We start from the raw sequence: 27,376 nt of genomic DNA on the forward strand, positions 1-27,376 counted from the left end.
AATGCCAATTCAGCAATTACAAAGTCTGCTGGCGGTTAATTAAAAACTACCATCTCGTTATGTTCCGAGTTAAATTACAAGTGTGAAAACTACTAGTGTTTGCAATAACTGAACACTCTGGACTCTCATCAAAAGGAGGGCAGGGATAAATAACTTTTATTTAACTCACTAGAAAATCTCTCTCAGCTCTTTCATATTTAATTAACTTCTTATTTTTTCAGTGCCTGAGTCTTACTCAGAGTTCCTAAGCAGTCATAGAAATATTTGTTCACGTGTTCATTTGGTGCAGAAGACTTTTCTCACATGAGTTAAGTAGAAAAGTTAGAAATAATTCAACCCCAGAGACATTGGGGAAAGTGACACCCACCCAAAGCCTTGCATTGAGGCAACCTAAACCCAAGAGAGATTTATTGCAGAGAATGCTGATTTGGGGGGTTATTGCCCGTGTACCTTCAAAACTGGAGAGATTGGGTTGTAAAGCACTTCTGTGGACTTTCGGGAAATTTTTAGTTCTTATTTGTAAGGCTGCTTTAAAGAACTTAATGTTTTCCTCTTTCATAGATTCCACTGTCTGAAAGAGACCAAACTCCTATTACGCCATGGTGGATGTGAAGTGTCTGAGTGACTATGAATTACAGCATGAACTTAGTAAGCTTGGATTTTCACCTGGACCAATACTACGTACGTATGAGGCAAATATTAGAGACTCGTCATTTATTACTTATAAACTACCTCCCAAGATTTAAAATTATTTACAGTGGAAGGAACATATGCAATAAAAAACATTAAAATGGAAATAGAAAAAATTTCTTAAAGCACAGAAAACCATAAAGGGGGAAGAAGTGATAAATACACCCAGATGTTACACACAGGTTACTAAGTATGGGGCCTGAGAGAAAGGATTGGTTTTTTCCAACAAGGAAAACCCATTTACTCTTGGTTGTATCACCCTGTTGGTTTTTTTTCGTTTCTAGGATGTGCACTATGTTAACTGTTTATGTACTTATTGTTCATATTCCCCATAGATGGGAAGTACAACTTTGTCAGTCTTACTTTTGGATATATCCAATGCCTGCCTCCCTGGCTAATCCATGGAGGCCTCAACTTCATTGTTTGTGGAAGGATAGGAGCGCGTTGAATAGCTGTGGGGTGGACCTGATTGTAAAGGCCGTAATTAACCAACAGTGTAAGGTACACGAATAAGGATCCCGTGGTGAAATACCGAGCGTGCAGTGAGATCGCCTACACAAACGGGATAACTTAATCTGTTCTCCACATTCTTCTTCAGCTTCCACCAGAAAAGTGTATGAAAAAAAGTTGGTGCAACTGTTGGTCTCACCTCCCTGTACATCACCTGTGATGAATGGACCTGAGGAGCTGGACGGAGCTCAGGATGATGACGACAGTGAAGGTACCATCAGAAGCTGTACTGCTAGATAGCAACTGTGTGCTTATTCTTACCTTGTCTGGGATGATCTGTGTAGCTTGAAATGCTATGCAGGGTGACCTATGAAATGTCCAGATGGCCTGTTTGCACGCAGAGCCTGGAGAATAGGCCCCCGGGCTGCAAGAGGAATCCGTTATTCCATGTCCATGTTCATGCCAGTGACCCCACTGGATGGAAAGTGGTGGTGGTGGGGGGGGGGACCTGGTCAATTTTCATGTCCTCTTATTAATCCGAGCCAAATCTGTGTTTGATTTCTAAAACCGGGAGTTCCTGCAGGTAGTTTCCACATCTCCTTTGAGGTCCCAACCTCTGTTTTGCCTCAATCAATAAATGGGACAATTATTTTCTTCAGATTAAATGATTTCAAATCCGTTCAGAAAGATGAACCAAACGGTACCTTCCGGAACTCTTATGCCTACCGCCCTCCTGACTTCATGGGAGCTGACCACAGCTGGTCTCTTGCGGGCCCCAGGGTAGGTGCAGAGCTGTGGGGATCCGGGGGCTTCTGTTCCAGTGGCCCCTACCCCCACGGGCACCATTCTCCTGTAGGAGGTGGGCTTGAAGATTCCTATAATCCATTCCAAGGCTGTTTCATTCAATAAATATTTATTAGGAGTCCTCCATGAGCCACAGAAAAATAATAGGAACTACCATGCCTTGAAGGCCTCCAGTGCATGTCTGCCCTTAAGTGCAATATCTCGTTTAACCCTCACAAACTTTTTTTTTTTAAATATTTTATTTATTTATTTGAGAGACAGAGAATGAGAGAGAACACATGAGAGGGCATAGGGTCAGAGGGCAAAGCAGACTCCCTGCTGAGCAGGGAGCCCAATGCAGGACTCGATCCAGGGACTCCAGGATCATGACCTGAGCCGAAGGCAGTCGCTTAACCAACTGAGCCACCCAGGCGCCCTAACCCTCACAAACTTTTAGCTGAAGTTCTGAGAAGCTGAGTGGCCCAACATCGAACACCTAGGAAGCGCCCCCAGAATGTGCCATGAAGAGCAAGGTCCGTCGTCTCTGTCACCATTACATGTCCAGCTCCTGGAACAGTACCAGACATGGAGCAGGAATGCAGGATGTGTTTGTTGAAAGAGGGTGACAGAACTGAGATTTGAACCTAGGTCTGGTTCTCATAACTGTGCTCTTTCCACCATATGCCTTACACTGTTCTCACAATTTCTATTGTGAGGATGAACACATTACCTTTTTGACCATGTTTGACCTACCAAAAAATGGCAATTTCATACAGCTCAAGTGAATAGTTTAACAAGTAAGATAAGTGCCTGGGGCCTTCTGAAAAATCCCCTGGTGATGCCTGGTATCGAGGTGGTGCAGTTCTGAGAGCTTTCCCTAAGTCCCGTGTGGCCGGCCTCATTTGAAAGAGCAGCAGGACTGGGATATGGACCCCACCGGCCCCTGAGCATACCCCAGACCCTTTCTGGATGGGGGATATGTTCAGAGTCCTGCCCCAGACCTGGGACTGCGTGTGTTTCCTGCCCTAGACAGGAGCTGAAGGGACTAGAGTAGCCCTCTAATGAAATGAAGGGCCAGGTTGGAAGATTCCAGAGAGGAAGCCTTGTGTCCTTACTGCTCACAGCTGCCCAGGACTGCGGGTCAAAGCTGCACAGCCAAGCTGTGGTGGTCCTAGGCCAAGCTCTCTTGCTTCCCAGCGTGCAGCCCTCCGCAGAGGGGCATGTATGCCCAGGCCGCGAGAATGGGTCCTTCAGTTTGTAAGCTTTGCCTTTGCCTTACAGACTGTATCCACCTGACGCCAGCCATCTTCAGGCAGTCAGGTCAGAGGAGAAAGCTCTGGGTCAGTCCCTCCCTTGTCACGCAATGCTACGGTGTCAGTGGACGGTGCTTAGGTCAAGTAGGCAATGACTGCTGTCTCCGGGTCAGGTCTGAATCAGATGTTTGAGTCTGCTCATTGGAGGAGCCCCAGAGACCCCGGTGTCATCAGAATGAAGGGGTTGCCACGGGACTGATAAGGTCCTGGGGAGATTCAGCCTTGGGCGCTTCACAGAAACACCTCGTCCTGGGGTGGGGACACGGTGGGGAGTGTGTGACAGGGGCCCAGTGCAGACCTAAGGCGAAGCAGTAGGTTATCCAGACAATGGGTAGGTTTGATTTTTTTTCTCATTTTCACTCATTGTTTTGGCACCAAGTGGACATAGCTTCAATGGTCGAACCTCTTTTCCAGCTTCCCAAATATTCTGGAGTTGGAGGGCTCCTTTAAAATCCCCTCCAACAGCTCTTCTGAGTGTGTAACAGCCCCTGATTGCTCCGAGTTTATCAAAATGCTTCTCCACCAGCTGAAGCCAAGGGTTGACGAACAACCACCTTTCCTGCCCCCAGCAGTTTCCCGATGTTAAAGCCTTTTAGCACAGGTCTGGCCTTCCCTCCTCTGGGGGCTTCTTCAGACACAGGAGAAAATCCTCCCGCCTGATCTAGACATTCAAGGATGCGTGAGGCTTGCAGCTGGTTCAAAGGGGCACTGACTAGACTGAAACCAGCCGCCCAGAGGAGCGGCCAGCTTGAGCTCAGCAATGTATACAGTGTATAGAATGTATACAGACATGACGGCCTTCCTGTTATGACGGCCTTCCTGTTAGGAGCCCTCCCGTGTCCCCCGGGGACAGGCTCAGCGCTTTGCACAACGGCCACTGCAGAAATGCCCTTTGCCCTCAGAAGGGCAAAGTGAATTTTCTTCCCCTCATGAAATTCTCCTGCCCTACAATTGGGAGAATTCACCCCGATGACTGGTGTTTATTTCCCTTTCTAGCTCGTATGTTCTCATGGCCTATTTTCCTTTTGTTTTCCATGATCCAGAGCTTAATGCCACTATCATTTTGAAAGGAAATATCATTCTCTCATCAGAAAAAAACAAGGGACCCAAAAAAGTATGTACAATTCTAATGCATGAATACTTTTACCCATAATATATTAAATATAGGAAATAGCACTCCCGAAGGTATTAAGAAAGGAAATAGCAAGTGACTCCATTCTGGTCTAGCGGTAAAATCCTAGTTTACAGCAGCTCGTTGTAATGCAGGTTTCTGTTTTGTGAAACTATTTCCATGTTCTGGCTCAAGACCCAGAGTCACCGTCCTCCTGCCCCTCCCTGAGATTGCGGCTACCCTGCTTTGCCCTCCGGCTGCCATTCCCCTCCCCTTTCCTGGGGCTCCAGGGTCCACATTGGCAGGGAGCCCTGAGCACGGTTCCAGACTCACCATGAGCGTGAGCGGAGAAGCAATGTGAGTTCCTGCTTCCTTGTCTTTCCCAGACATTGAGCTCTGGCTTCCACCCTCACTGCCGTGTTGAAGCTCATGGCCAAGTGTGTGAGGGTCAGAGGTTTTACAGTGAGGCCTCGCTGGCTTAGAGTCCCTGTCCTTCCCTGGGCTTCGTTCTGGGGCTTTGGGAAAGTCACTTAACAGATGTCAACTCCTTGTGCAGCTTCATGGCAATACCTACCTCACAGGGTGGGTGCGAAGGGAAAGCTCTAGAAGGAGGCATGTAATTAGTTCACATCATGAACTCTAAGACGCCAACCCCAAGGACTTTTTCCCAGTCTTCTGACCACTGTCCCTCCGTATTTAGAGACGCCTCTCTCTTTCCATTTTGACAACACTGTGCTGGCTCGGTTCCTGATTCTGCCCCTCGGACAGTTTCCATTCTTTTTTTTTAAAGATTTTATTTATTTTTTAGAGAGTGAGCGAGAGAGAAACAGCATGAGAGGGGAGAGGGTCAGAGGGAGAAGCAGGCTCCCCGCTGAGCCGGGAGCCCAATGTGGGACTTGATCCCAGGACCCCGGGATCATGACCTGAGCCGAAGGCAGACGCTTAACCATCTGAGCCACCCAGGCGCCCCGACAGTTTCCATTCTGACCCTGTCTTCTGGCCCCTCACTGAGATCTGTCTCTAGCCCCCCTCTCCTCCTGCTCTACATCATTTCCATTGCCCGCCTCCTTCCCTTTACCTCATGTCATCTTTCCACACAGAAGCCTCCACACGGGCTCCTTCCCCCTAGGCAGAGGCCTCCACATCCAGCCCCCTCCCAGAGAGCTCTTTACTTTTCCTTGTCTTTTCTTCCTTCCTCCCCTCCTTCCTGCATTCATGCAGCAAATGTTACTTATAATCATGAACATTTCATAGATTGCAGAAGTGTATTTATCTTTCTCTCTGTGGTGAGCTCTACCTCCGAGCTCCTCCCACTGAGGACATCCAGGACCAAGCTCATTTTTGCTCACCCCAAACCTGCATTTGTGGCCTCTGTTCACCTTGATGGTTTCACCACCTTCCCGCTGTCCAGGCTCAAGGCCTCAGAGTTATCTTGGAATACCCATTGCCCCTCACATATAAACAGTTGCCAGTGGATTTGAATTATGATTTTTAAAAATCCATCCCTCCTTTCTGCTATCCTAACTTGCACCCATATTATTATTATTATTATTATTTAAGTAGGCTCCCCGTTGGGCATGGAGCCCAATGCAGGCTTGAACTCAGGACCCTGAGATCAAGACCTGAGCGGAGATCCAGTCTGACACTTAACCGACTGAGCCACCCAGACGCCCCCATATTACTTTTTATTTTTATCGGAACAATTGTAATATCCTCCTAACTGACCTCCGCCTCTAACCTTTCCTGATTCCAGTTCAGATATACAAGCAGAGCTTGAGCCATGACACTCACTTCGCCTGGAAACAAGGCGCAAACTTACCACGCACCACCAAGAGACTCCAGTATCTCCCTCATCACCCTATAGACTCTTCCCTGGTTTCCCACCTCTCTCACTTCCTTCCCATGTGCCTTTGCCTCAGCCGTTCCTTATGTCTGGCATGCTTTTCATCCTCCGCACCCCCATCCCCTGCCCATTTTCTTCTGGTTCAAATCCTGTGATTGTTTAAGGACCCGACTCCAAAGCCATGCCTGTGCATCCCCTTAAAATTGCCCTCCCTCCCCTGCAGTAGCTGTTACAGGCTCTCACACAGAGTAGGAGCCCAGAGCTCACCTCATCCCATCTGCCAAACCGCTCTAGCAACAAACAGGTTAGTTTGCCAATATGGTCTAGTGTTTATTTATTTATTTTTATTTTTTTAAAAGATTTTATTTATTTGACAGAGAGAGACACAACGAGAGAGGGAACACAAGCAGGGGAAGTGGGAGAGGGAGAAGAAGGCTCCTGCTGAGCGGAGAGCCCAATGCGGGACTCGATCCCAGGACCCCGGGACCATGACCTGAGCTGAAGGCAGACGCCTAATGGCTGAGCCACGCAGGCGCCCCAATATGTTCTAGTATTTAAACTCCTCGCTGAGTTTCAGCAAGTGAAAAGGAAACCCCGAGTACACATTCCTATAGTGGATGTAGCTTTGGCTTCCCATTTGAACAGAATTCAAATCTGATGAAGTAATTCTGATAGCTTATCAAACTTTCTAAAAGGATGTTTTAAATCTTCCAAATGGCTCATCAGAGGAATCCTTTCCATTCAAAAAACCTCCTGTGGGCAGAGCACCCCTTTGTCTAGATCCTGCACAGACACGGAGGGGGGAACAAAGCAACCTGAGTATTTGCAGTGCAGGCGGGCGGGACCAGCGCCCTTCAGGTCTTTGCTTTCCATAAACCTGAAATAAAACCACATCAATATTTTGAATTGGCAATAGAATTCAACCGAAAGTTTGTGAGGGCCCGAAATGTTTGGATCTGAAGGATTTATATAAGCCGTTCTGATTCTCAGAAGGGCCTCAAGACATCTGTTCAACATTAAATTCTGAAGGAAATGTAAATAAGCATTTAAATTTCCATGTAAAAGGTGGTAAAAAGTGTGTTTATGGAGTCACTTGTCTAACACCATAGACTTTAATTACTTAAGAGCAGTGGTGTGTACCTAACTGCCCTCAGAGTAGCTGGAGAGGCAGAATTTGCATTTTTTTGAAACACCAAGGAACACCTATTCCCCTCTCATCCTAGCAGGGTTTCCAGTGGAATACAAACTACTTTGAGATTTTCATTAAGTCCATTTCCAGACACTTTGTAATCCTGCATGTGTGTGTGTTTTATCAGATCACGAATGCAGCCCACTGCTTTGGAGATTAAGATCACTCAGGAAGTCAGGCCAATATATATTTTTTAATTGGGGATTTTTTCATCAGATGGACTCGGGGCACAGCGGGTGCCTCCTGTGATGGAGAAGGCAGGAAAGCCAATGTGTGTAATGCAGGCTCTAAGTCCCTTCTACCAAAGAGGGGGAGATGGGATTTGGGGTGTTGGGGAAGCAGAATGATCTGCAATGTCAGGCTGCATAAAGTGGCCTCTGAGTAAAGTGACCATGTCATTTACACCCCCGGCAGGATGCTTTTGAGAATGAAAGGGGACACTTCTAGAAGAGACGCTGGAATAACAGGAATCAAACAGGACTGTCCTGGCAAACCAGGGCATCTGGGCACCCTGGGCTTAAGAGTGGTTCCAGGGGTGGAGATGTTTGCACGTGCACTCCCGTCTCTGGACGGCTGCTTGTCCAATCCCCAGAGGGCTGCTGGGCCTGGGAGCTGGGTGCTCCGGAGCGCCCCTGGCCCCTTCGGTGTCTCCTTGTTCACTCCCAGACACGCATGTTCGTTCCTGCCAGAATCCTGGTTCTCCTGTTCTCCCTGTTCTCCCAGCCCGGAAAACTCTTCTCATCTTGCCACCTATGTGACACATTCCTCCAGGAGCTTCTAAAAATGTGTTCTGTGGGTCTGGGTCTAGCAATCTGCCCTTTCAATCCGCCCCAACTCCCACCCTCTGCCTAAGAGCTTTGGCTTCAGGTTGTAAAACTCCGAGCGTGAAAACCGATGTCTTTGAATCCTCTGCATTGAATCCAGTGCCAGCCATATGGGGAGAGGAAGGAGGGAGTTACTCAGTCTTTGTTGGCTGAACCCAAGGGAACCTTTGTTATATATTGATGTTGATGATCTCCCTTTCTCTGACTTCCTATTCTGTACTATCTCTTTTGTCTCTTAGACATACCTTAACGTATTCTCCTGAGGGACAATGCTTAGGGCACAGTGAATTGATGACCACCCAGGGAATGGTTGCAACAGACCTTCCACCCCTGGGTCTCAGCCTGTGAGTTCACAACTATTTATACTGGGCATTGTGCTAGACCTTTTTGAGGAAGAAAATAGATGCAAAAGGAGCCATGGTTCCTGCCCTGGAGAAACTTTAAAATAAGCTCTGGAAACAAAGAATATGTGTATCAAAAATCTGGACTCCAGAGCCAGACTGCCTGGGTTCAAATCCCAGCTCTGAAACTGACTTGGACAAGACACCTGACCTCCCGGTCTTAATTTCCTCATCTATAAATCAGGACAATAATGGTCTCAACTTCATAGAGCGTTGCGAGGATTAAGTTAACATATGTAAAACAGAGTAGCGATGCTACATCATAAGAGCCATATAAGTACAATAATAACTACTATTATCATCAGTATTATCATGAAAAAAGCACGATATTTAATTATCTACACAACAAAGCAAACTGCTTAATGGAAAATAGTATGATGGCAACTGAATCTCAGTATTGAACTCCTAAGTGCTGCAGAGAAGGATTTATCAGAGTGCCCACAGGTATATTTATCTATTATATAATTATATAACAGGTATATTTATCTTTTTTTACAAGATTTTATTTATTTATTTGAGAGAGCGAGAGAGAGAGCACAAGCAGGAGGTGAGGCAGGGAGAGAAGAAGAAGCAGGCAGGCTTCCGGCTGAGCAGGGGGCCCGATGCAGGGCTCCATTCCAGGACCTTGAGATCATGTCCTGAGCTGAAGGCAGATGCTTAACCATCTGAGCCACCCAGGCACCCAATATACAGATATAATTAAAGATTGTTCTCTGTGAGTGCTGTGTGTTGAATGAGGCAGACCAACCTTTAAAAAAAAAAGTCCTATGTGCCCTCCTTGTATCTAAGGACTCCTTCTTCTTAATCTTATGCTAAATCCTTCCCCTGCCTTTAGAAACATTGAAAAAATAATTTATTTTGAAATAACTTCAAACTTAGGGACAGTGGCAAGATTAGCATAAGGAACTCCTAGATTGCTTCCACCCAGGTTATCCAGTAGTTGGCTTTTACTGCATTTGCTCTGTGTGCATATGTGCACTGCCATTGTGTCTTTGAACCGTTTGAGGGCCAGCTGTAGACGGGAAGTCTCTCAGCTCCCCTGCACGTCTTCTGCCTACCACCAAAGGACACTTTCCTCCATAACCACCATGTGACACTCCAAAGAAGGACATTCACATTGATTCAGTGCTACCATCTAATATTTAGACCCCATACAAATTTCACCAATTGTCCCCAAAATGTCTTTCTGCTTTCTGGTCCACGACCAATCCAGGAATGCACTTTGCCTCTCGGTCTGGAGGAACGGTACCTCAATCTTTCCCTGTCATTCACACCCTTGACTATTTTAAAAAGTAAGGCCTTTCATTTCTGTTGGGTGATTTTTTCTGTCTGATTTTTCCTTTTGACTATTCATAGAGGCCTTGCATTCTGGGCAGAAATTCCTCAGACGGGGTGCTATGCTCTTCTCAGAGTGTCACAACAGGGAACAATGTCATCCTGTCCCACTGCTGGTGATGGTAACCTAAACCACCTGGGAAAGTTGGCATCTGTCAGATGTCTCCATAAAGCCATCATTTTCCCCTTTGTAACTGAACTGTCTTTTGTGGGGAATTATTCTGAAATGATACCAACATAGTGTTCCTCATCAAACCTCATCTGTTAGCCCCAGTACCCATGGAGGACTGCCTGATTCCACCTCCATTATGATGATGGCCCATTAAGATTTTTTATTCCTAGGGGCGCCTTGCTGGCTCAGTTGGTAGAGCGTGTGACTCTTGATCTCGGGGTTGCGAGTTCAAGCCCCACGCTGGGCAGAGAGATTACTTGAAAAAATTAAAAATAAGGACAAAAAGATTTTCTATTTCTATTCTTCCTTCTATATTTATTAGTTGACATTCTACCATAAGGAAGAGCTCCCCGTATTCATTAATCCATATATATTAGCATGGACTTGTTGATTCCTTTTGATTCAGTAGGTTGTATTCATTGATATCATTTTAATGCTTAAATTGTTTCAGATTTGGCCAGTGGGAGCCCCTTCAAAACAGATACTGTGTCCTTTTAATATGTCTTCATTATTCCTTGAGGATTTTCTTAATTTCCAGCACAAGATGTTTCAGCCCCTTCTTGTGCTTTTCCTGCTCTGGGAGCCTTGGTTCCTTTTATTGGAGGGTGGTATTTGGAAACCAAAATCTAGGCCTTTAGGGAGCTCACTGCTACTGGGGAGTTGTTGCTTCCAGGCCCTCTCAGTGCATAGAGATAAAAAATAAATGTCTGCAAATGTACACATACACCTAAACGTCTGTAACTATTTTTATCTCTCTACATATAAAGTTAAAAGCCACGAGTCCACGTTGACCTCCAGTTCCAATCCACCATTTCAGTGTCCCTTCTAACCTTTCCCCTTCCTACGACTGTGAGAAACCTGGCTTCCATTATCCTCAATATATTTTTGCTCAATTTAAAAATTTTACTCAGTGTAACCAATCTCCCATCGTAACAGCCACCACCCCTTCTGCATAACCCCCATCACCCCCTTCCTCCACCACTGGACTTGCCAACCCCTCCACGTGACCGTCCCCTCACCGTCTCTCTTCCTTGGCACACTAATGCCTTCATGCTGTCCCCTCCCCTACTGTTCCCATTCTTCAGCCACGAGGCACCCCAGTGCCCCCCTCCATATACACAGCCCCCTGCACTCCATCTCTTTGGCCTCTGGACATGCTGACCCTCCGCGTCCATGTTCCCTCTTCCCACACTGACTCCCAGGGGAGGAAAAGGAAGGGAAGGAAAGCTTCATTTCTCTTTTTTGCTTCCAATTTTGAGGTCTGTTTCCATATCTTTGTGCCAAAACTTTAATAGGATTTTTACTCTCCTATTATTGCTGATAAGTTACCTTGTAGGCCTATAATTAGCATGTGCATTGACTACCCCAAATGCTGCCATCAGGAGGCCCAATGTGCCAAGGGAGTAAGTATTTTTTTTTTAAGATTTTATTATTTATTTATTTGAGAGAGAGAGAATGAGAGAGAGCACATGAGAGGGGTTAGGGTCAGAGGGAGAAGCAGACTCCCTGCCGAGCAGGGAGCCCGATGCGGGACTCGATCCCGGGACTCCAGGATCATGACCTGAGCCGAAGGCAGTCGCTTAACGAACTGAGCCACCCAGGCGCCCGGGAATAAGTATTAAAGGACTATTTAAGTGTGCAGTTTGAGTTGAGTTGCATGAAAAGGTTTTAGGAGACCGACGTTAAACATCACTATAACAGTTTCTTAATCAATTGAAAAACATCCTTATTCCCAGTAGTAGTTGTATATTCCAATTGGGTCAAAGTGAAGAGTAAATTACATATTCTATAACTACTTAATAAGCCCTCTGTTCTTACCTGTAACATGTGCTAATGGGAGCTAAATGCTGTCTTTACAAGGAATGTAATTCAACATTCTCCCTGTAAAAATACTAACCTCCTGGTAGATATGCTTAAATACGCTTAACGATCAATATGACTTTATCTTATTGATTATATGCTGATTCTTTCTATGTAATAGAACCCAGTTTTTGAAATACAGGAACAGCAGGAAGAGATAGTGAAACCAAACTCTGATTACAGTGATAACATGTTAATAAAGGTAAAGTTATTTTCATAAAACTGAATTATGAGTAGTGGTGTTCTCTTTCTACCGGAAAATATGAATTTATTTAGAAAATTCAGCTTCTCCTTTTCACCTCTGATTATAACCCTGACTTTAGCTAATTTATCCGTTGCATTATGGGTCTATGGCTGTATGTATCAGTTTAGGGAGAGGAGTTTCCCCGTTGTACCTCCCATACGAGAACCCCAGATTACTTTAATCTCTTGGGACTTGTTAAGGTTTTGCAAGAACCAGGCCCTGTTCATCACTATTCATGAGTTCAGGAGTGATTTATTGTAATTATTGATCATGGAATTTCCTATTTGAAAGTCTTCTTGAAGGAGGCTGTGTGGTGAGGAATGATGAGGAAAATGGCCGAGAGGGATTATGACTCACCCAAGACCACACAGAGAGGTAGCAGAAAAATCGGAAATGGACTTCCAGCCTCCTAATTTCCATCCTATTGCCATTTCCATTAGATCAGGCTGCCATAAGGGAAGGAAGGACAACCAGGCACCTGAGTAGTGAAACAGCTCCCCCCAGTGTCTCTTTCCGTGATATCGCAGAAGGACTTCTGGACATCTGTTCACCCATGGAAGCAAAAGGCTTCTTTTCTGATGATTGCTTTGTAATGAGAATCCATATGAGGCACTCTTTGGTGGCCCTTCCATTCACATGTAGAAGCCCTGGTACAGAAATCAGCACAGTTTAAATGGGCTGACAGATATGCAGATGGGTAGCTGGAATTTGCCCAAGGGAATAGAAAAAAATTCAAACCTGAAAATATTTTTTGATGGTTTATGATAATAGATCTTATGCATCTAAAAAAGGTATAAAGAATTCTATAATGAGCAGTTAGATTCCCATCCCAGAGATTAAAAAAATAAATCAATTCTGTTGAAGACCAATGTAGCCCTCCCTGATCATATTCCTCTTCCCTGCTTTCCCCCAAGGTAACCACTATCCTGAATTTACTACTTTTCATTCTTTATTTTTTATTTTTTTTATTTTTTATTTTTTTTAAGATTTTATTTATTTATTTGAGAGAGAGAGACTGAGAGAGAGAGCACATGAGAGGGGGGAGGGTCAGAGGGAGAAGCAGACTCCCTGCCAAGCAGGGAGCCCGATGCGGGACTCGATCCAGGAACTCCAGGATCATGACCTGAGCCGAAGGCAGTCGCTTAACCAACTGAGCCACCCAGGCGCCCACTACTTTTCATTCTTTTCCTTTCTTTATAGTATCCACAACTTTAGTTTCTCCTGATTTTAGATTTTATTTAAATGACATCATCATGGGGCGCCTGGGTGGCTCAGTTGATCAGACATCCCACTCCTGATTTAGGCTCAGGTCATGATCTCAGGGTCATGAGATCGAGCCCCGCGTCAGGCTCCACACTGGGCGTGGAACCTGCTTGGGATTCTCTCTCTCTCTCCCTCTGCCCTGCGCCACCGCCCCTCACTTTCTCTCGCTCTCTCAGTAAATAAATAAATAAATAAATAAATAAATAAATAACATCATCATGTAAGTATTCTTCTATAACTTCGCATTATCATTCAGCATTATGCCATGGGCTTCTTCCAATATCTGTAGTCCTGGTTCATTCATTTGCACTGCTGTATAGTTATTGTAAAAATATATTGATCCAGGGGCGCCTTGGTGGCTCACTTGGTTAAGCGACTGCCTTCAGCTCAGGTCATGATCCCAGGGTCCTGGGATCAAGTCCCACATCAGGCTCCCCCTGCTCTGTGGGGAGCGTGCTTCTCCCTCTGCCTCTGCCTGCCACTCCCCCTGCTTGTGCTCTCTCTCTCTCTCTCTGTCAAATAAATAAATAAAATCTTTAAAAATATATATATATATTGATCCATTCCTTATTTATTGGACATTTGGATTGTTTCCAAGTTTTTCTATTATAAGCAATGCTGCTACAAACATTGTGATGTGTGAACCATTGTATACATGGGCAAGAATTTTTTTCTGATTGAATGAATACACCTAGGAGTGGAATTGTTAGATAGCCAAGGACACAGACCTCTTCAACTTTAGAGATCATGTTAAATCACCCTACAAAGTGACTGCACCATCTTACATTCCTACTAGCAATATATGGAGAGCTCTGTCATTCTCAATCTTCTTCAAAATTTAGTATCGCCACACTTAATGTTTATCAAAGTAATGGGTATAAGATTGTATTTCATTACAATAATAATTTGCTTATTATTGCTTATAAGGTTGAGCATCTTCTTACATGTTTTTGGTCATTTGTGTTTTCTCATCTATGAAGTGCCAGTTCATGTCTTTTGCTCATTTTTCTATTAGGTTATCTTTTTCTTGTTAATTTACAGGATCTCTTTATATATTTTGGATACTAATCCTTTGTCAGTCATAAGTGTAGCACATATCTTCTAGTAGTCTGGGCTTATCTATTTTTTGTTTACAGGAGTTTTGGGTTCACTGCAAATTTGAGAGGAAGGTGCAGAGATTTCTTATCTACTCCCTGCCCCCACACATGCATAGTCTCCTCCATTACCATCCCCCACCTGGGCCTTGTCTTTCACTCTTTCCTCAGTGCCTTTAAAAAAAAGTAATGAAAAAAATAATTTCAAGCTTACAGAAAGTTTCTAACAAATAATTCTTCTGTGGCCTTAACCCAGATTTACCAATTTTTAACATTTTGCCATATTTGTTTTATAATTTTATCTATTCTTTTCTTGGACTAAATTGTAAACATCATGATCATTTTACTCCCTCCCCAAAACTTCAGTATGTATTTCCTTAGACTGAAGACATAAGGATATTCACACTACAGTGACAAAAATCAGAAATTCTTCTTTTTTTAAAAGATTTTATTTATTTATTCAAAAGAGAGAACATGAGCGAAAGAGCACAAGCAGGGGGAGTGGCAGAGGGAGCAGCAGAGAGAGAGAGAGAGAGAGAAGCAGACTCCCTACTGAGCAGGGAGCCCAGGACTCTGGGATCATGACCTGAGCCGAAGGCAGATGCTTAACCGACTAAGCCACCAGGCACCCCAGAAATTTTTCGACTAGGATTAAATTCACATAAAATTTACTATTTTATTTTATTTTTTAAGATGTTATTTATTTGACAGAGAGAGACACAGCGAGAGAGGGAACACAAGCAGGGGGAGTGGGAGAGGGAGAAGCAGGCTCCCGCTGAGTGGAGAGCCCAATGCGGGGCTTGATCCCAGGACCCCAGGATCATGACCTGAGCCGAAGGCAGACGCTTAACGACTGAGCCACCTGGGCACCCCTAAAATTTACTAAAGTGCACAAATCACTGGCATTTGGGGCATTCATAATGCTGTGACACCATCACCTCTATCTAGTTTCAAAACATTTTCATGACCTCAAAATAAAACTCAGTACTCATTAAGCAGATCCTCCCCAACCCCTTCTTGGCAACTACTAATCTGCTTTCTGTTTCAATGGATTTACTTCTTCTAGCTATTTCATATAAGCGGAATATTCAGTATGTGCTATTTTGTGACTGGCTCCTTTCACCCAGCTGACGGTTTGTAAGGTTCATCCACATTATAGCATATATTTGCATCAGGGCTTGAGTGAATAGTGTTCCATTATATGAATAGACCACAGTTTGTTTATTCATTCATCTGTTGATGGACATTTAGCTTGTTTATACCTCTTGCATATTGGGAAAAGTGATACTGTAAAAATTCAAGGACAAGTATTTGAATACCTGTTTACAATTCTTTCAGGTATACACCTAGGAGTGGAATTATTGGGTCATGTGGTATTTCTGTATTCAACATTTTTAGTAATAGCCAAACCATTTTCCACAATAGCTGCAGCATGTTACATTCACACTAATGTCTGAGGGATCCAGTATCACCATATCCTTGACAACACTTGTCCTTCTATGCCAACTTGTTTTTAGTAGCCATCCTGGAAGATGTGAAATGGTATCTCAGTGTGTTTTGATTTGCATTTTGATGACTAATGACTAATGATGTTGAGCATTCTTTTCATGTGCTATTGGCCATTCATGTATCTTCTTTGGCGAAATGTCTAGTCCAGCCCTTTGTCCATTTTTTAACTAGGTTGCTTGTCTTTTTATTGTTGAGTTGTAAGAGTTCTATATATTCTGAAAGCCAGAGTGTTACCAGATGAAAGATATGCAAATATTTTTTCTCATTCTGTGGGTTGCCTTTTTACTTTCTTGGTGATGTCTCTTGATGCACAAAGGTCTTCAGAAGTTTGATTATGATTTGTATTTGGCATAGATTTCTTTGCATCTGTCCTGTTTGGAATTCAGTCAGCTTCCTGAATCTGTACATTTATGTCTTTGGCCAAATTTGGGACATTTTCAGCCATTATTTTTTCAAATATCTTTTTCAGCCTGACCTCATTCTCCTCTCCTTTAGGGACTCTGATGACAGAAATGTTAGATCTTCTATTGTAATCCCCCAAGACTCTGTTTATCTGTTTTTTGTGCTTTTTTTTTTTTCTCTTGTTTTCTCTCTGGGTTTTGTTGTGGGTGATTTGTACAGTTCTATCTTCATGTAGATTGATTCTTTCCTCTGTGTTCCCCATTCCTCTGTCAAGCCCATTTAGTGAGTTTTTAATTTTGGTGATTGCATTTTTTTCCACTTCTAAATTTACACGGGGCTCTTCTGTATATATTCTACTTCTCTGCAAGGAGTTGATTTTTTTTTTCATTTGTTACAAACCTTTCATATTGCTCCTGGAAGCATTTTATGATGGCTGCTTTAAAATCCTGGTCAGATAATTCCCACATTTGTGTCATCTCCATTTGTTGATGTTTATGAGACTCTGGATTTCAGTTAAATCTTTTGTTTTAGCAGGCCTCCTCAGACTCCACACTGGTGGGGATAGAGGGGTGTCAGCTCTTTGCTGTCAGGTAGGGATAGAAGTCCGGGTCCCCCACTGGGCCTCCACAGCCACCCTGGTGTTCATGTGGGGTGCCTTGTTGCTAGGCTGCTGGGGGGGCTCCCACGTGGCCTCCATTGACTCCACCCCTGTGGGAAGAGGGAGGGTTTGACACCTGGGGCTGGTGGTCCAGGCTTCCCCCTTGCACCTTGGGTGGTGGGGACGGGGGTAGGCTCTGTGGCTGGGGTAGGACAGTGACTGTCAAAAAGTCTTCTGTCTTACTTGGCTGCCCCTTTCTCCTTTCCTGTCCTTTGGTTTTTCTGGGGACTTTTTCCATTTGCACCCATCACCGTTTTCAGGTTGCCAGTTTCTCCAGCACTGCCTCTGGGGGTATGGGAGGTAAGAGGAAGACCCAGGGCACTCACCACGCGTCAGTCCTTGGGTGCCAAGGTCCCTAGTCCCTCTGCTTCTCTCCACCTTTCGGTGTCTTCTTACCTTTGCTTTATATATAATGTCCAGGTTTTGGAGCGATACTCAGCAGAAGAAACTGAGAGAAGCATATCTATCCCATCTTGTTCCCAATCTCATTTTTGAAGTCTGTTCTTTTTCTTCTGCTCTGCATTGTTAGCTTTTGTCCTATATCAGATTTCCGTACCTACATGGGTGTTTCAAAATGTACCCAGAATTTGTTTTTATCAGGTATGGTGACAGACACGAGACACTACCACTGAGAGAATTCATGGCAGGCAGGGCCACGTGGGGAAGTATCAGGGTCAAGTGGGGGGGTGGCAGTGAGGGGAAGATATGGGCACCGACTTTATTGTGGTTTTTGCAGGAGGAAAATGGTCAGGCAAGGTATGCATTTTAGGATTGGCTAGTTTGAGCAATTTCAGTGGACTCCGGGCTACAAGACTGGTTCCTAGTTGGCCAGGAATGGGGCCAAATTAGAGCAGGGGAAAATATTGGCTTGGGATATGAGAGACAAAGGCGGTAGCTGGGGATATGGGTTTGGGGTTGGTTGACTTGCCTATGAAAGGCTTGCTCATGTGCATTCTCTCTAGGATTAGCAAGACTCGAGATGTCAAAACATCATAAACCACGGAAAACAAAAGCTGTGATTAATTCAACGGGGTCTCTATTCTGATCAGCTTGTCCAGCATGTGCCGACAGCAGAATGTTTTAATGACCTTAGCAAGCCCACATCCTCCTTGTTGTTTTATTTTTTTTTTAAGATTTTATTTATTTATTTGAGAGAGAGAGAATGAGAGACAGAGAGCACGAGAGGGAAGAGGGCAGAGGGAGAAGCAGACCCCCTGCCGAGCAGGGAGCCCGATGCGGGACTCGATCCCGGGACTCCAGGACCATGACCTGAGCCGAAGGCAGTCGTTTAACCAACTGAGCCACCCAGGCACCCCTCCTTGTTGTTTTAAAATAGTGTCTCTATTTTACTTATCCTTTTGTCCTTCCATATAAATTTTAGAATGAGCGTATTAAGTTCCATGGAAAATTCATATTGAAATTTTGATTGAAATGTTATTGACTTTATGAATTAATTTGGAAAGAGCTAAAGCTTTACTCTGTTGAGTCTTCCTGCTCATGTTCTTTACATTAATTTAAATTTTCTTTAACGTCCTTCAGTAAGATTTTATAATTTTCTCAGTGTAGGTCATGCTCATCTTTTGTTAGCTTTAGTAGGTAGCTGTGCTAGGTTTTTAAATTTTGTTGCTATTGGGGATAGTATCTTTTAAAAATTATGTTTAAATGGTTTGTTGTTAGTATATAGAAACAAAATTGACTTTTGCATACTGATCTTATAACAATGACCCTCTGCAATTATAATAATTTTTCTGTAGATTTTTTTAGTCCAGTTTGTATACCTTTCATTTTTGTGGTCTTGTTTTGTTTTACTGGACTGACTAAGACCCCCTTTATTGTAGTATTAAGTAAGAGTGATAATAAGAATTCTTTCCTTAGTCCCATCCCTCACACCAGCGGCTCACTCCACATTTTACCATGCCTTTCACCCGAGACCCCTTCCAGCACCCTACGTTGGATAATGATGTTACCTTCCTGGGAAAACTCCGGGCTTCCAAGAAACTGCCATATAAGAACCCAGTTCACCTTGCTCAGCAACAGCAACCCTGGAGTCGGCTCAGCTCAACTCCCACAATCACCTCCATGAGGCAGGATGTTTATTTTTTTGATCCTGAGATACCAAAGGATGACCTGGATTTCCGCTTAGCAGCCTTGTACAACCACCACTCAGGGACATTCAAGAACAAAAGTGAGATACTCAGGAGACCACCCAGGATACCCATGGAATCATCAAGACCCAATTCCCTGGAGAACTTTTACCCCCTCCTCCGCCACCTTCCATCACTTCCCGAGCTAACATCAGACACTGGATCAACCCTAAGAAGGAGTCTATCCACAGTATCCAGGGATCCATAGTGTCCCCTCACACTGCAGCCACCAATGGAGGCTACTCCCGAAAGAATGATGGTGGCTTCTCTACCTAATGTTGACAGGTCCCTGGACTAAATTAATCATAATGGAACATCCTGCTGCCCACCTCCATTAAATAGAATTGTGCTGGATGAAAAAAAAAAAAAAAGAATTCTTTCCTTGGGGGCGCCTGGGTGGCTCAGTTAAGTGTCTGCCTTCGGCTCAGGTCATGATCCTGGAGTTCCAGGATCGAGCCCCACGGCTGGCTCCCTGCTCCCTGCCCTGGGGAGTCTGCTTCTCCCTTGCCCCCTGCTCCTACTCTCTCCGTCTCTCTCACTCTCTCAAATAAAGAAAGAAAGAAAGAAAGAAAGAAAGAAAGAAAGAAAGAAAGAAAGAAAGAAAGAAAGAAAGAAAGGAAAGAAAGAAAGAATTCTTTCCTTGGTTCTGATTCTAAAGGAAATGCATTTAGCATTTTGCCTTTGAGTATGGTTTTTGGTGTAGGTATTGGAAGACACTTTTTGTCAAGTTAAAGAAGTTCCCGTTCTATTCCTGGTTTGCTAGAAGATTCCCTTAAAAAAAAAGAAACAAGAATGGTGATGATCATAAGGTTTTCAATCTTTCTTTTGTTAATGTGGTACAGATTACTTTAGAAGGCATTTAATAAATTCAAAATCATGACTTAGGTTAACAGAGCACAATGTTGAAAATGAGAGCTTTATTAAATCAACGCTGAGGTAAAAACAATGAAGAGTCTGAAATTACTGTAGGATCTTTTATTAACGGAATCATTTTTAGTCAATAAAGGGATTTGAGGTTAATTCAATTTTAAAGAGCTCTAAATCAAAAGGTTTTTTCCTGCCTGGGAGCAGGTTCACAATTACCAGTTTGCTAAGCCATTGGTAAAAATGTCTGCTTCTATAATATAAGCTGTTTTTGAAAAACTGCGTCCACGAAGCAGAGTGACTGGAAAGTGTAACGCATTGCAGTTAGGAGAGGATTTCGTCCACACCGCCAAGAACAGCACTGCCTCCTGACTCTTCAGAGGCCAGCAGTAAGAAGTCCTGGGAGAGGGGCACCTGGGGGGCTCAGTCGGTTGAGCAGCTGCCTTTGGCTCAGGTCGTGGTCCCGGGGTCCCGGGATGGAGTCCTGCATCGGGCTCCCTGTTCAGCGGGGAGTCTTCTTGTCCCTCTCCCTGTGTCTGCTTCTCTCTCTGCTTGTGCTCTCTCTGTCTCTAACAATGAATAAATAAAATTTAAAAAAAGAAGAAGAGAAGTCCTGGGAGAGTAAGAGAAAGGAACGGGGAGGAAGCTGGCACAGCCCACGACACGCCTCTCTGATTGCCTGTAACTGCAGGGGTCAGGCTATGACAACTCTGGCTAGGTTTGGGTCTACCTTGTCAAATATACATCTCGTGGAAATGCAAACACACTCGTATTTCCTCATGCCCCAAAATGAATGGCTTTAGTCAAAGGAAATTGATCGTTGTCAAAAACCAAATACGTTTTTTGATGAGTAAGGATTGAATGGGAAAACAAAATGATTCTTGTTCGTCTGGTTCTGGATATTAGCCCAGAGTTTTGTACTTCCCTATAATACAGGAGAACATAATATCTCATACACGCTCCACTTTCGGATGCCACAGATATACTAAGTGGCCCAGAATTAGCACAAAATTAGCCTACCTAGAAAAATCTTCTTGAAAAACAAAACAAAACAATTCATCGAAAATATTTAAGAAGAGATCAGATGGTTACAAGTGTCACTGACACGGGAAACGAATTAATGATTTGATCATTTATCAATTAGTGAAAACAGTTTTTAGAAACATGTTTTTGCTCCATTTTTTATGATGAGTTTCCCCGGTAGAAATATTATAAAACAAGAACAACAGGGCACTGGAGACAGAATACAGGGGTTTCAGTCATGGTTGTGCCTTTTCCTAATTGTGTAACCCAGGCAAAAAGTTTCACTCCCATAAACCTCTCTTTTCTCATCTATAAAATGGTCACTACAGAGTTGTGAGAAAGATTACGTGGCTCGGGGCATGTTGAATGCCCAAGACAACAGATGCTCAGAACACAGTATTTCTAATTCTCTTCTAGTAAAGCCTCATTATCCACCCTCTGCAGGACAGCAGGGTGGTCGTCAGCAGGGGCTCTGAGACTACACCACCTGAGTTGACTCCTGGCTCCACCATCTCACCAGCTGTGTGACCAAGGGCACTTGACTTAAACTCTCCACGCCTCAGTTTTGTCATCTGTGAAATGGGCACCATAAAAGCACTTTCCTCATAGGGTGGTATTGAGAATTAAATGGGTTTATTTATGTAAGATGCTTAGAGTGGTGCTTGGCACACAGGAAATAACTATATAAGTGTCAGCTAGGATTATATTAAGACACTCATTGTTTATTGCATTGCCATATCTCAGAATTATTATTATATTTGTAACTACAGCTGTGATCAATGATATGTGGATGGGTGTCATTTTCTGACTTGAATGCCAGGGGCGGTAATGAAGAGGGTGGGGAAGCAGAGGCGGCCCCACATCCCCCTCATGGTCAGCTGTGAATGCTTTGGAAATAGCCAGCTTTTTTTTTTTGCAGATTCTAGCTCTGGGCATAGGGAGAAAGGAGCATTACACTCCCCCATGGGTGCGATTTCACCCTCACTAAGCCATTGCTTTAATGAACACCAATATTTTTTCGTTCCATTGTAAATGGTGTTCATAGTGAAACCGTATTTTAACATTAAAAGAATTTTTTTAAATGAAAAATGAATGAACTCTAAACATGCCACCTGACACAAAAACTGTTTCATTGTTTCTCTTTCCCTCTAGTTGTTGTTTATGTGCATGTGCTGGATGAGTTTAGCCAGTTGCCATCACTGTGTGTGTACTCTGTTTACTGTGATCAATAATCCTTTCCCCTGACTTTATAATTATTATTATTATTGATGGCTACACAGTCAGGTTGATAGGCCGTAATTGCTCCTTTTTTGAAAATCACAATGTCCACCTTTTACATGCTGTAGGAGAACTCGACATGTGAATGATAGTAAAGGACAGCAATGATAAAAGGAAAGGCAATCAAAGACCTAACCCTGCTGTGGCAGGGGAGAAGAGAAGGGAGGGAGTATTGGATGGCCTAAGAGCTGTGAAATCCTGTAATTTGATTTTGCAAAAAGACTTCCACCCCCAGTGTTTTATTTAACAGACCTATTTTTACATGTAAGAGAATTAAAAAGAAGTTGCATGTGATGGGTACGTGGAGGTTCATTATACTGTTGTCTACTTCTGTGTCTGCTTGAAGCTTTCTGTAATTAAAAAGGTTGGGAAAAAAAGGATGTGCCTATAAACGATTTTCCTACACCCTTGGAAATAGTTTGACGTGTCTCTCGGTGAGCAAACACTAGCCCACGTGGCTCCTTGGTGAGAATTTTCAAAGTCCCTTTTCCTCAAGGGTCCCCCTCTTCCAGGAAATCATAGAGGTATGTACGTGTGCTCTGTCTGCAGTGAGCTGCTTCCTTGGGTGCAGCACCCTGTGCTAGGCACGGGTTCCCACCATCGGCAGAGGCCTGGCTTGGGTACCACTAAACCACTGTTAAGAACAACTTCTTTAAGAAGCTGAGGCAGGGAGTGGAGGCGAGGGGTGGAGGTCGTAGCTGCTTGGGCATCCGTGGCCAGTACCGGGAAAGGGGTGACCAGCCGTAAATGATGGTACACCGGGCCCTGCCCTCCCCAGCCCACCTTGGGCTGAGACCATCGGTCCTGCAGACACAACACGCCTGGCCTGGACATTGCAGACATTTGAGGATGAGGAGGCCTGCATCATAACCATGAGTGGACAGTCAAGGAAAACCAGGCCCGTGAGGAAAAACAGCAATGCGCAATGAATAATAATTACCAGAATCATAATCATTATTGCTAACGTTCATTGAAGGCTGACTATGTGCCAGAAGGTGTTTTCATGATTTTGTGTATGTTATTTTTTTTCTTTTTCTTTTTTTTTCTTTTTAGACTTTATTTATTTATTTCAGAGAGAGAGAGAGAGAGCACGCAAACATGAGCAGGGGGACGGGTAGAGGGAGAAGCAAGCTTCCCACTGAGCAAGGAGCTCAATGCGGGGCTCGATCCCAGGACCCCGGGATCATGACCTGAGCTGAAGTCCTGACTTCTATCCCTCTTACAGGACAACAGTTTCATTTTCTGAAATTACTTTCCAGTTTTGGTCCATGGCCAACTTGCTTTTTTATTTTATTTTTTTTTATTTATTTAATTTTTAAAAAGATTTATTTATTTTTTGAGAGAGGGAGCATGCATATGGGAGCGTGCAAGTCGGGGGGTGGTTGCTGAGGCAGAGGGAGAGAGGATCTCAAGCAAATTCCCCACTGAGCACGGAGCCCCACGCAGGGCTCAATCTCATGACCCTGAGACCATGACCTGAGCCAAAACCAAGAGTCGGTCGCTTAACTGACTGAGCCACCCAGGCACCCCCCCAACTTGTTTTTTTGTTATTCTTTATATAGAAATGACACCTGCTCATAGAGAAAGCTCCAAGCAATAAAGTACAAAAGCAAAATAAAGAGTTGATATTTAAGACCAGAATGCTACTTGCATCATGTGACCCTATTTACCAGTGTGTCTATTGTTAATGTGTGAGTCACTAAAGTAAAATATTACTCCATGGCACTTGAATGTTTTTGCTAATTATTGAGTAAAGGCAAACTTAAAGTTCATGTTACGAGGTGGCTAAATACCTGACATACCAAAAACATTTATCAGTACTCAGATTATATGGCTTTTTCTAGAATAAAAAAATAAAGTCCTTTGTACAAGACATTGGAAACAATAAATTCTTCTTGATATTTTCTTTCTGTTCATTAGAGACCCGAGACTACCATCACTAAACCAAAAGCCCTAGATATCTACTGCCTGGCTTATAAGACTTCTGAGGGAATAAGGTAATGCTTTGCTTAGTGTATGAGAGGATATTGTTGTCTTATATAACTCCTGGGGAAAAATTTGTTATTCAGATTTCTGTGAAAGGTTTGAGGCTGAAAAGAATCTGTTGAGAAAGAAGAAAGGTTCATAGTATCTCATCATTTTTTAAAAAGTTTTCATTTATTTGTCAGAGAGGGGGAGAGAGAGAGAGAGAGAACATAAGCAGGGGGAGCGGCAGGCAGAGGGAGAAGCAGGCTCCCCGCTGAGCAAGGACCCCCCCCCCATGCAGGGCTCGATCCCAGGACCCCGAGATCATGACCTGAGCTGAAGGCAGACACTTAACCGACTGAGCCACCCAGGCATCCCATATCTCATCATTTCAAAGCTGAAAGGACTTTGTATACTGTCTAGTTCACCACTTATATTTGGAGATAAAGAAACAGGTCAGAGAGGCAGAGGAGGATGCCAAAAGTCACAGTGAACTGAGACCAGAAGTCACGTGTCTTGATTTGTAGTCTTTGGAGACGTTTATTCCTATTTGTGTCTTGGAAAATAGGGAGAAAGGGGGGAGAAAAGGAGCAGGTAGCTGAAATAAAAGCTCAGGACAGGCCATATTATTTGTTGTTCAGAAAGTAAAGTCTTCTGGAAAGTTCCAGAACTTCTGAATAAAGTGAGGCAGATTTCCAGGATTAGACAAGTGGGTACATAAAACTCTAAGAGATTTCAGAACGTACCATCTTGTCCTTTTAAACCAACATTAGCAGATTTCAAAAGCGCTTCCCATCCCACCCCTGAGGGGTAGTCCTTATTCACACCTGTGAAGAGAGACAGGAGAGAGCATGGGAACTGGCGTCCCCCATCTACCTGTACCCATTTCCAGTGGGGATTGGAGGATCTGCGGGTCCCTGCGGCAGGCCTTGGGCCAGCATTGAAAGATGTTATGCAAGCAGGTGGTAATACTAATGCTTTGGGGGATTTTAGGGATCTCACATCCCTGTGATACCTTGTTGATCTCACTTGTTGAAATCAGCTAGGTTTTAAACAAGTAGAGGGCTGCTCACTAAATTTTAGCCCCACCACGGTTGCTCCCGTGGGGCTCAAGGGCCACATACTTTAAGGGGGTGCTCAAGTCATAGCTGTCCACAACCCTAAGAGCCACTAATGTTTTCACAGGTTACCTTCAAGAGCATCAGACACCCGATTCAAAGGATGGAGTAGCACCCGAGAGACAGACTACTGGCCCGTGAACAGGAGTTTTGAGTGCGGGAACCTAGAAATTCTTCCAGTGGGCTTGAAGCTTGCTATGTTTGGCATCTTTATCATTGTGATCTTTGTCTACGTAACAGTGGAAAGGAAGCCGTTCTTTGGCTAAGTGCTTTAGGAAGTAATGAGAGAGCCCCTGAGTGCTACTCTAAGCCCTCCAGGTGCAGGAAAGAACAGAAAGACTGTTCCGAAGGGGGATGCCCAGCCCCATAGCCACGTCGCTATCCACTATGCTGCTCTCACAAATCCGTACCCGGCTCATAATTTCAAAGCCGATGGGGCCTTACGTGCTGTCTAGTTCACCACTCAAGTTTCAAGATAAGGAAATAGGCCAGGGAGGTAGAGGGCAATGAACAAAAGTCACAATGACCTGAAACCAGCATCCACGGTGGCAGGAACGAGGGAGAGAACGAGGCACTCTTGTCGAAGAGCTTGAGGATAGGGAATTCCCTGAGTCATGCTGGCCATCATTAAAAACGCTGCCACATTTGAGTATACTTCTGAAAAGAAAACCATGCCTGGTGTTTTTTCTTTTGAACTACGGTACTAAGCCCATAGGTCCCACTTGATTCACTCTTCCAATGGTATAGTAACTATGCGAAAGGCCACAACACAACAGGTAAATAACAAAAAAGGCATGTGTCTGGTTCGGCAAACACAGAGCCATATCCAGCATCACCAGTCGTGAAAGGAAAGCAATTTAGAACAAGACAGCATTTTTGCCAGTGAAACTAGCAAGGTTTGAAGAAATTAATGCCCGATGAGGGAATGTTGGCATTGTGGCCTCCGGGAGCAGGCAGAGCTGGGGAGGCGCCTGGCTCCCCTACTTATTGGTTCTGTGACCTTGGGTGAGTTCCTTGTTCTCTGTGCTTCAGTTTCAACTAAAAGTAGGGATAGAATAGACCTCTTAGGGGATGAAGAATTTGAAGAAATAATCCATACAAAGTACTTAGTGTGGTCCACTCCTGATGGGTAGTAAGCCTTCAAGAAATGCTCAAGCAGGGGCGCCTGGGTGGCTCAGTCGTTGGGCGTCTGCCTTCGGCTCGGGTCATGATCCCAGGGTCCTGGGATCGAGCCCCACGTCGGGCTCCCTGCTCGGCCGAAAGCCTGCTTCTCCCTCTCCCACTCCCCTGCTTGTGTTCCCTCTCTTGCTGTGTCTCTCTCTGTCAAATAAATAAATAAAATCTTTAAAAAAAAAAGAAATGCTCAAGCAATGTTACACTTCGGCACAATATTTCTCCTTCCTGGAGGGACTAATTCTAGATACGGAGAAGTCTTCCCGTCCCTCTCTTTTTAAAGTTTTTATTTAAATTCCAGTTAGTTAACATACAGTGTAATATTAGTTTCAGGTGTACAATATAGTGATTCAACACTTCCATACAAGACCCTCTGCTCATCACAACAAGTGCATTCCTTAATCCTCATCACCTGCTCAACCCATCCCCCCACCCACCTCCCCTCTGGTAACCAGCAGTTTGTTCTCTATAGTTAAGAAGGAGAAGTCTTTTTTTTTTTAAGTAAACTCTACATGCAACATGGGGCCCGAACTCACGACCCCGAACTCACGAGTCACTCGCTCTATTGACTGAGCCAGCCAGGTGCCCCAAGAGGAGTCTTAAGTATCAATTAGTTGACTGTAGCAATTTTTATGATAACCAAAATGTAGAACCATCCCAAATATCCAAC

At 44.1% G+C, this 27,376-nt stretch overlaps 1 protein-coding gene and 1 pseudogene across 1 annotated transcript; both read left to right on the forward strand.

Annotated features, from left to right (window-relative positions):
• The first annotated feature begins 599 nt into the window (after positions 1–599).
• LEMD1 (LEM domain containing 1) lies at positions 600–25,799 on the forward strand. The gene is made up of 5 exons (XM_035009518.1): positions 600–681; positions 1,289–1,411; positions 4,280–4,350; positions 24,371–24,447; positions 25,601–25,799. The coding sequence occupies exons 1-5, from the start codon at positions 600–602 to the stop codon at positions 25,797–25,799; spliced, it is 552 nt and encodes a 183-aa protein (XP_034865409.1).
• LOC118013670 lies at positions 19,056–19,561 on the forward strand (annotated as a pseudogene).
• Positions 25,800–27,376: the final 1,577 nt, after the last annotated feature.

This window comes from Mirounga leonina, unplaced genomic scaffold (genome assembly GCF_011800145.1).
Source record: "Mirounga leonina isolate KUSES-001 unplaced genomic scaffold, KU_Mleo_1.0 Mir_154, whole genome shotgun sequence".
Taxonomy (NCBI): Eukaryota; Metazoa; Chordata; class Mammalia; order Carnivora; family Phocidae; genus Mirounga; species Mirounga leonina.